This window comes from Xiphophorus hellerii, chromosome 23 (genome assembly GCF_003331165.1).
Source record: "Xiphophorus hellerii strain 12219 chromosome 23, Xiphophorus_hellerii-4.1, whole genome shotgun sequence".
NCBI lineage: Eukaryota > Metazoa > Chordata > Actinopteri > Cyprinodontiformes > Poeciliidae > Xiphophorus > Xiphophorus hellerii.
This window is the reverse complement of record NC_045694.1, coordinates 22,756,728-22,765,967: the sequence shown is the minus strand read 5'-3', so window position 1 is coordinate 22,765,967 and position 9,240 is coordinate 22,756,728. Positions and strand designations below refer to the sequence as shown.

General features: G+C 42.7%; 2 protein-coding genes across 3 annotated transcripts in view; both read right to left on the bottom strand.

Annotated features, from left to right (window-relative positions):
- Positions 1–3,504: 3,504 nt before the first annotated feature.
- gpr151 (G protein-coupled receptor 151) lies at positions 3,505–6,399 on the bottom strand. The gene is made up of 2 exons (XM_032554353.1): positions 5,944–6,399; positions 3,505–5,335 (listed from the first exon to the last, which is right to left on the bottom strand). Exon 2 carries the CDS (start codon positions 5,312–5,314, stop codon positions 3,986–3,988), a length of 1,329 nt encoding a protein of 442 aa, XP_032410244.1. The 5' UTR covers positions 5,315–5,335; positions 5,944–6,399; the 3' UTR covers positions 3,505–3,985.
- Positions 6,400–6,526: 127 nt separating this feature from the next.
- The window catches only part of LOC116714047 (serine/threonine-protein phosphatase 2A 55 kDa regulatory subunit B beta isoform), a 55,644-nt gene continuing 52,930 nt past the window's right edge, over positions 6,527–9,240 (bottom strand). For both annotated transcript variants that reach the window (XM_032554350.1, XM_032554351.1), the window contains exon 10: positions 6,527–8,399. In XM_032554350.1, the coding sequence (XP_032410241.1) occupies positions 8,244–8,399 (156 nt within the window). In that variant the 3' untranslated portion in view covers positions 6,527–8,243. The remainder of the gene's footprint in view (positions 8,400–9,240) is intronic.

The following is a 9,240-nucleotide window of genomic DNA, read 5'->3' as shown; positions in this document are numbered from 1 at the left end:
GCTTAAATGATTTCCCTCCCTGCTATTTAGGTGGAAACGTTGAAATGCTCCTGCCCTTTAGATCTCTGCAGCCTTTACTGAGATGAAAGCGCTCTGATTTATTCTAATCAAAAGACTGTTAAATACCAGAGGCCAGACCCCCTGAACTAACCAACCTCCAGCGCGACAAGACTCCACCCGCTCACAAACACTCCCTTTTTTTTTTTTTAACGCTACGCTAACCGAAGAGCCTGGGGAGGCGACGGCAACTGTGACTGTAAGGGTGAAGGTTTGACAAGCGGAAAAAAAAAAAAGGTTTCATCGTGTGGCTTAATTGCAGCCAGCTTCTCCTGGTGAGCATAATTAGCCTGTCACTTCCAGTAGAGTTCCATTTATTAGAGATGATGATTGGCTGAGGGATAAAACACAGGGGTGAGACCCCCGGGTCCCCTCTCAGCAGGTTGGAGACGCGGCAAAGGGAGAAACTCACCTGCTGAAAGCTCCCCTGCCTCGTGCAATGACCCAATTAATCTGGGCTTGTTTTTCCCTGCTTGCAACGTTGATGATCCTGCAAGTGTTTTAACACCAGCTTTCTGCTTTGGCTTTCAGTCCTTAATGGTCATTGTGGGCTCCACCTCGGATATAAACGTGTACAGTTCATCCTAAGCATGTGTATGCTCCTCGAATCTCTACACGCTCTATGTCACAACAACAAAAAAAATCTTTAATGTGTTGCGATTTTTGTGGTGGACAAACAGAAATGAATGGAAGAAAACCTGCCCTGCAGCCACGGAGATCCACAGTAACTTTGGAGGAGCTGCAGAGATCCACAGCTCAGTTAGGAGGACAACAACTGCTGTCCTTGTTGCAAGACGTCCTGTCTAAAGTTTATCCCGGACCTGGAAGGAGAGCAGCAAATGTGAGGAAGAACAATCTGGTCAGGTGAGATCTTCAGTGTAACTTTTTTGGGCCCCGCTTCCAAAACACGTTGTGTATCCAAACCTAAACACTGCTTTTCAAAATGGGAAAAAGTTACAGGAAGGCTCACCTGTCGTTGTAAAAACACAAAACAAAAAAGTATTTTTGGTCTGGTTTCTAGTGAAAATATCTCGGTAGACTTGAAATAGGACAAAACTGACTTCTAAGCAAGATGTGGGACCTTGTTTTGGTTCTTAATATTGGTGAAAATCTACTAGTTCCACTGATGGATTATTTCACTTATAACATGCGAAAAATGTCTTGTTAAAAGTGAAATTATCTGACAATAGAACTAGTACTTTTTCAGGAATTATTTACTTAAAACAAGCTCCCATTGTTGATAAGTTACTTGTAAGTTAGTTTTGTTTTATTTCAAGAATACTAAGATATTTGCACTAGAAACTGGATCAAAATTACTTGGTAAAATTTTGTTTTTCAGTGACTGAACTCCATAATGCTGCTGCTCCCATATCTGCAGGTATGCAGAGTAGTACAGTAGTATCCTTATTGCCCTGGTGGTACTTAGGGCTTATTGACTGGTGGAACTCTGCATTACACTGAAATGAAGAAAACAATTCAAACTGTGTCTGAGTGACTAAAGGATTAGAAAGAAAAGCGCATTTCTACTTCTGCTGCTTTGCTGCCCGCGGCGGTAGAGTTGTTGATTCCTCAAAATGAGGGAGGAAATGAGGGTCAGAAAGGTTTCTGAGTTTGAGGTGATGCATTAAAGTCTGTGTGGAGGAGAAAGGGTTTAAAAAAAAAGGGCCTGGATATTATAGCAGGAAAATAGATGAGCTACACTCACCAGGAGGCTTGATATTGTGGCTTAAATTCAGTACTTAAATATCAACAGCTGTAGTTTTTACTGCACGTCTCTTATTGTTCATTCAATAACTGTTTTGCTTATGTAAAAAGTTAATAAACATAAAGCAGCCATTTATGTAAGTTTATAATTGTGAATAATGTTCAGCTGACATTTCTGGACTGGTGCTTTAATTTCCTTCTTTTTTTTTTTTAATCCTAGACTTAATTTAACTCAGTTGTTTGAAGACTTATTATCAAAAACGTATTATTTAAAAATGCATTGATAGCTGAAACAAAGTACGTCCTTTTTGAGTTCTAAGATTTTATGTACCGGAACGAATAAAACTGGTTTTTATTTAGCAAGTTCTAATATTATTTAAAACTGAAGTCAAGTGTAGAAAAAAACAAAAACATACAATAAACTCCACACCGTTGTAATTAATCGGCAGAAACAAGCCCGGAGCAAATAAAGGAAGCAGGTGTTTAGGCATTTTGCCGCTCCAGGTCATAAATTTCAAGATGGTAAAACATCACCAATGACGTGAGAGAAATACCTCAACTTTGAAAATCTCAAATTGTCATTGAGATTGATTGTTAACCATAAAAATCTTTCCAAGAATGGATGCCCTTGCAGATCTAGAACAAGAAATTGTAGAATACGTCCTGGTTTAGCATCTTCACGATGACCGTGAATCAATGAATATGCATGTTTGCGAGGGCTTCCTCACGAAAATGTCTTCTTTCTGAAAACAAAATTCAAACAGAGCTCAAGTGCAAAGTTTCATCTGCATAAATAATAAGAAATGAGGCCATTTCTTCACACCACAATATGTATTGTGGTCCATGTGCTCGACCACAATACACAGTGCCTCATTTGGACAAACCTCACACCAATTATCGATGATGGTGTTGGAGCTTCAGCTTTTGTTGCTCGGGTCAAAGCCTAAAAAAACGGGTTTAATTTGTACTTTTTGGGGCTCAGTGCCTCCTAGCTCTGAGGCTCTCTGCTGAAATTGGATAAAATCCCACAACTACAGATTTACTGGCTCATTTAGCAGGGTAAATGCCAGGGCCAGAGGTGTCAACAAGATAGCTTGGAGACAACCACCATATTGTGTTTTGTCTTTAAACATACAGCAATAACACTTTAATTTCTCATCTACAGCTGATGGGGAAAAAAAGTTATTTATTTTTTCGGACTAGGGCTAAATGTTCGGCGTCTGTACCATTTTCTAGCACCTTCAGTGTTTATGGGCAGGCGGGAACCCCAGGGACTGATGATGGGTTATACAGTTAAGCGTTGCTCTGATTGAGTGAGTTGCCTCTGGCAATAAAAGGTCAGCATAAATAATCAATGAGGGGGGAAATGTCAGATAGGAAGGGAGTGAGAAAACAAGAGTTGTTAGGTAACTGACAATGGGTTTTAGAGCTAAATGATTCAAAGGGAATATACTGTTGTCCTTCCCCCCATAAAAACAATATCTTTAATTATGCCTATAGGTAAACCACAGATATGTTGCTTTCTACCGCATGCTACAATTACAAGAGAGACCACTGACACCTCAGCTGAGCTCAGACGAGAGCTTTAATTAGAACCCCTGGTAATTATAAAGGATTTCACTACGAAAAATACTCACTGATTAAATGTCAGCAGGAATCAATCCCACAAAGACTCTACTGTACCTGTGTGTGGACATTCTTGAATGACCAGCGTAAAATCAAAACAAAAGCCTCCAGTCAGACCACATTTTCACAGCGTATTTATTGAAAACAGTTTCCATTTAGAGACACGTTGCAAATAAATCTGAGACCAATTACTGTCACATCGACGGTTGCATGCAAACCACTTTCTAATCATCATAAAAACAACCAATGCACATTTAAATATTTAGTTCATTAAAGAAAGAATTTTACACGTGAGCCTTGAGTCGAGGTCGAAATTATTCGCAAACACACTTCATTGTTTTTGGTACTTCATCCATGTAGAAAGAAAGTTTGTATAAATTATTTTATCCTATCATAAAGTTTTAATTTACAGGTACTAATAATTACCTCACAAACTGCAACAGGTTATCACATATGCAGATGCTGCTGCTCTATTTGTGGGTCTCACTCGCTCTGATTACACGTCTTACCTTTGAACAATATTGCACACACAGAAGACAGAACATCAGTCATTTACGTCGCAGCAGTTGGTAGAGGTGTGTTGGATATTGGCTGGTTATTATTTTTTCTCTTCTTGGGTCTGGTTCTCCCACGGCACCGGATCGTTTTCATCCGTGTGCGAGCCAGTCTCCCTGTCCTGCCAGAACTGCTCCACATCAGGCAAGACAACCCCGTCTCTAAGGCTCACCATGTCCGCCTCTTTTTCCTCGCCAGGATTGCCGTGGTCCGGCGGAGGTTGAGCCTTGCCGCTGGTTTCCTGGCTGGAGCTGAAATGAATCCCTCTCTCTCCAATCAGCTGTCCTGAAGTCTCCGGTCTGGGGCAAGGGGACTGGAGAGAGGTAGGGTTGTGGGGTCCGGGCTTTGGCTTAGGTGGAGGCTGCTTACGCAGGGTGAGGCGCCTCCACAGCCCCCGGTAACTCTCTCTGAATTCCTCTGAGAGGAAGAGGACAATCAGAGGGTTCACCAAAGACAGAGAGAAGGTGAGCAGCTGAGCAGAGAGGGCGAGGAAAAGGGGAGGAGAGGAAGTCAGTGGCTGAACTCCTTCAGTTTCCTTCTCTGCAAGATGCCTCTCCCAAAGCCATACCACCCACTGAGGAAGCCACAGGATAGCCATAGCCAGGGTCAGGCTGAAAAGCATCAGGGTGAGCCTCCTGGAACGGATCTGCGTGCGCAGGTTCTGAGACTTACTGGAGCGACGTTGGCAGTGTCCGTAAGCCTTCCAGAAGTACATCAGGGCAAAGCTGAGCGGTGCACAGTAGACCCCTAAGGGGTACGCTTTGACGTACACAGACATGAACTCCTTAGCTTCAGGAGGAAACATCAGCACACACACGAGCCCACGGACCTCTCTCTGCAGCTTCGCAAACAACCACAGTGGAATGGTGACGGAGCAGGCAGACAACCAGATGAAGAAGAGCACCACCAGGATGGAGCCCAGGTGGATGCTCACCTGCCTGGTGGGGTTTGACACGTATCGGCTGCAAGCCTTCGCCATGAAAGCCACGGTGAGGCTCTTCGCCACCATGCAGGACTGGAGGAACCAGTCGGCCGTCTTGCACACCACCCACCCCAGGCTCCAGCTCGCCCTGGAGTAAGAGACAGCCCTGAAAGGGACGGTGAACATCAGCACCAGCCCGTCGGCGAACATCAGGTTGAAGATGAGCGAGTTGATGAGGGACAGTTTGCCCCTGTGGGCGTTCGAGAACAGGATGACCATTGCGGTGAGATTACAAGCCACACCTAAAACACAGATGACTCCCAGGATGGCTGGCACCAAGACCCGGAGTTCGCTGGGGTCCCGATGGTGGAACAAGCCTGGTTCATTGAGCGTCCACTTGTTCAAGGAGCTGTTCTCCGTAGTCGTGTTGTTTCCAACGAGCTTATCCATAGATCTCAAAGAGTTGATGATCTGATAAGAAAATAAAAAAATCTGAGAATTCAGAGATAGCCAGAAGATGTGAAAAATTTCCTGAGAGGAAAAATTTTTTTTTTTAGCAATCTAAAGACGGAAATGGATTGAGATCAAAGGCTGATGAAAAGATCACATCAGACAAGTTAATAGCTGGCAGTCAGGAGTTAAGAGTGGAGCTCTTGCGTGCGCCCGGTTTTATCCTTAGACCCAGAGATGCAGCCCCTGCGGCGAGTTATAAAGATGCTGCTTGATTGACAGCTGCCGTCCCCAGCTGGCTAAAAGCATGCAGACTACACCCACATGGGGCCAATTAGGGAGGGAAAAAAAGGCCAAACAAAGTGGTAATGATGCCTAAATTGTAGATGTTTTGCACAAAACCATTATGTTAAAGAGCACTAAACCACTAAATAACACATAAGCCAGCATTAGACATACATCAAATATATTTATTACCTTTGGACTTCTTCACACTTTGTCACATTACAACTATAACCTGAAATGTTTTCAGGTTACAGTTGTGGTACATCAACACACAGGAGTGAATAGTTATCAAATGGAAGCTGAAAAACATACAAAAAATCATGCATTTGTATCCAGTCGGTTACCTTATTCTGCTGGTGTCAGATGTAATTCCAATATAAATCCAGGAGTTCTGTGAAAACTTCAGAGGTCTGAACAAACAGCAAAGCAAACACATGTAAGGAAGTCCAAAACAGTCAGGTCATAGAGCAATACCCCACGCTTTAGCTCATCTTCATGATTTACTGCAATCATGGAGCCAGAGTTATAGTGGAACGATTTAAATTAAAAAAAGCATAATGATGTTCTAGAACAGGCTATTTTGTGAAATTTTGCAAAAATTAGACTGTAGTCTTGCAGCTACAAATTCATCAGTTGGTTCTCTAAGGTATTGTTTCTGGGAAAGCGGGAGGGTTAAATTAAATCAGATGTTTAATTTAATGTTTAAAACCATGTAAAATTTTTCTCCCTTCTCATAAAAGTCACACAAGTCTGTGCTAGCATTTTACAGAAATGATTGCACTAAGAGTAGCCAAAATCCCTTTGCCACTCTGTCTCCACTAGAGGGAGACCTTACGTCAGAGGCTGATCTTAGTCAACCCATAGCAGGTACAGCTGTGATCTTTGATTGAACAGATGTTTATAGATTAGAGTCCACACTAACAGGCATTCAGCTTGCAAATCTTTATTCTTTTTCTTTTTTTTTTTATTCAAAGTAAGTCCAGTAAGCATAAAGACTGCATGGTAATTCAATGCATTTTGATACATTCTGAGCTATAAAAGTTGGTTTGTTTCAATAAGAAGTGTCACAAAGGAGGGGCGGTTTAGAAGATATCACCGTTAAACAGACTCACACATAAATATTCCCTGATTTTACAGAGTCCACATACGCTTCTGACCGTTTTGCACCGAAACCGGAGAAGGTTCCAAGCCGATTTCTGCGAGACAACCTGCTGCTGCTGCTCGTCGTTGCCCCATCTTCACCCAGAGGACAAACATGCACAAGTATCGGAACGATCTCATACAAAACTGACTTTAGCTGACATCTTTTGGGGGAGAAAAAACAAAAACAACAACTAAAAACATTCATGGCGCAGTGCCTCAAATGACCTGCCAGTTTCAACAGATTCACATCCAGCACATGCAAACGAAGCTATTGTGGCACTGTGACGCGCCCACGTGGTCTACTTTAAGGTCCTATGAAATCATAAAGCTGAACATTTTTGTAATCATTTTGCCTGCAAATCATTTTCAGCGCCATCCAAACAGGGCAACATATAGCAAAGAGTTCAGTTTTATTTTTTTAAAAGCAACAATCTCGAAAAAGGAAAAAGTTGTGGCTTTTGTCGTTTCTCTGAGCAATCGCGAACATCCAACACACAGCGGTTCCTCTGTACAAAACACAGCGTCTTCTCCTCCTTGTTGTTACTTGCAAAACTTTGTCCATTTGCGATCTTAACGAAGCCTTTTTGTTCTTACGCTCATTTTCATTGGTTAAGAAAGAGAGGGAGAAACAGAAACAAAACAAACAAAAACAAAAAAAACACCCTAAGTTAACATTTAATTTAAAACATTCACACAGTCCCTTGCCCTCCCTCCCACACCCAATTACATCGAAGCCCCACATACCAAAAGAAGGCACCACAGCTTCTACACAGACTCACCAACCGAGAGAAGGACGAAACGAGCGGCTTTAAACAAAAACCATCGACTCGCGCCGCCTGGAAGGGCTTCATTCGCGTCGCAGACTACAGACGTCTCGGTAAGGAGACGGCAAAACCGGTGAGACTGACCGTGCTGCGTGCAGTTTCTGGGGGGTGGGGTCAGGCATTATTAACAGTCTCTTCTTCTTTCTGCGTTGTCCCGTGCTCGACCTCAGTAGGAGGCCGCAGGGTCCATCGCATGCGCTGCAGCTGGAGCGGGCGGAAACGCCGGGGTGGGGGGAAGAGAGGGATCGGGCGCCGACGCTACATGAAGAAGAGCCACCATCACGTGAGCTGGCTTTCAGTCTCTGTGCTCTGTTTGAAAATTCACCGCTCCCCTGTCCGCCTGCTTCTTTCGGGGTCCAGAGGGCTGCTACATAACATTATTCATGCAGCGGTCCTTCGTGTTGCATAAAACGCACGGGATTCGATCCTTCTGTTGTCCGCATGGCTGAATAAATTAAATTAGGAGTCATTTTCTTGAAATGAAGCCTTTTCCTCGAATTGTGTCCGTTTCACTGTCCACTTTCTCACGTCAGTGTCTGGACACAGGACTCTCTTAAAGTAGAGTCGGGGGCTTTTGGAGGGGGGGTAGGGGGGGATTTAAGACAGCAGCCCCTCACATTATGTTTGGGTCCTGGGAGGTTTCATAATTTGGGGCAGACTGTCTTTTTTTCTTTTTCTTAGTTCACTTTGTCCTGGAAGATGTAGAGGTTGTTGGTGGCCGCCACGGCGATGATGTTCTCATGCGGATGCCACGTCGTGTGGAGGATCTTCTTGCTGAAGTCCAGGCTGTCTACGCTGATCTCATCCTTGCGACGTTTCCCACCTACACACACCTGGAGGGCAGAGGGACAGTCAGACGTTTTTACACACAAGCCATCTTTACATTTGAGGCAATTTTTGGACTACACTTCTTTTATTTAATTTTCTTTTGTTTTGTTTTTAGCTACTCCAGATCAATCAAATGCTAGATAAATTCACTATTTATTGTTGAAGCCGGGGTGGACAACGTGGATAATGTCAATAGCGGATTTTATTTTATTTTTTTTACATTTTATAAATTTTTTTTGGCATTCATCTTTTACAATTCAACTGAAAAACATTTTTTTAGAGGAAAAATATAAGCAATGAAAAAGCTGAAATTACTCTGTAACAGTGGTATCCAAACCTTTTGCAACATGGTCCAGAATACCAACATTTAAAGTACTCATTATTCAGTATTATTTTTCTAACTTAAAATGCACAAATATTTCTTTTGTCTTGATAAAAGGCAGACAGCTTCCTAACTTTTTAAGTTTTTTTTTCAGTTTATTTGGTCTGGAAAGTGTTTTCAGTTTCTTCCAACCAAGAAAAGTGATTACTTAAAAAAACCCAAAACTCTTCTCTTAACCACTTTTCACGACCTCTACCTGACCCTTGTTATTAGGAAAAAGTCGCACCATTAAATTAAATGACTGCATGAATTCAATTTTCATCTCCAGCTTCCTGGCACACATCTAAAAATCTTTCGGTCAGCATATGAACTGGTGTTATCAAAGGGCCAGTTGTCACATGTAGCCCACTACCAGTAGATGGCAGAACTTCCTGCAGCTCCTTCAGTGCTGCTGTCAGACTCTGTAGACTTACTGAACAGTTTCCATCTTGTCTCTAATCAGTTTTTTGTTTCCTTTGCCTTTG

Excerpts from the sequence above, each read along its gene's own strand:
- gpr151 (XM_032554353.1), bottom strand. The coding sequence starts at position 5,314 with ATGGATAAGCTCGTTGGAAACAACACGACTACGGAGAACAGCTCCTTG.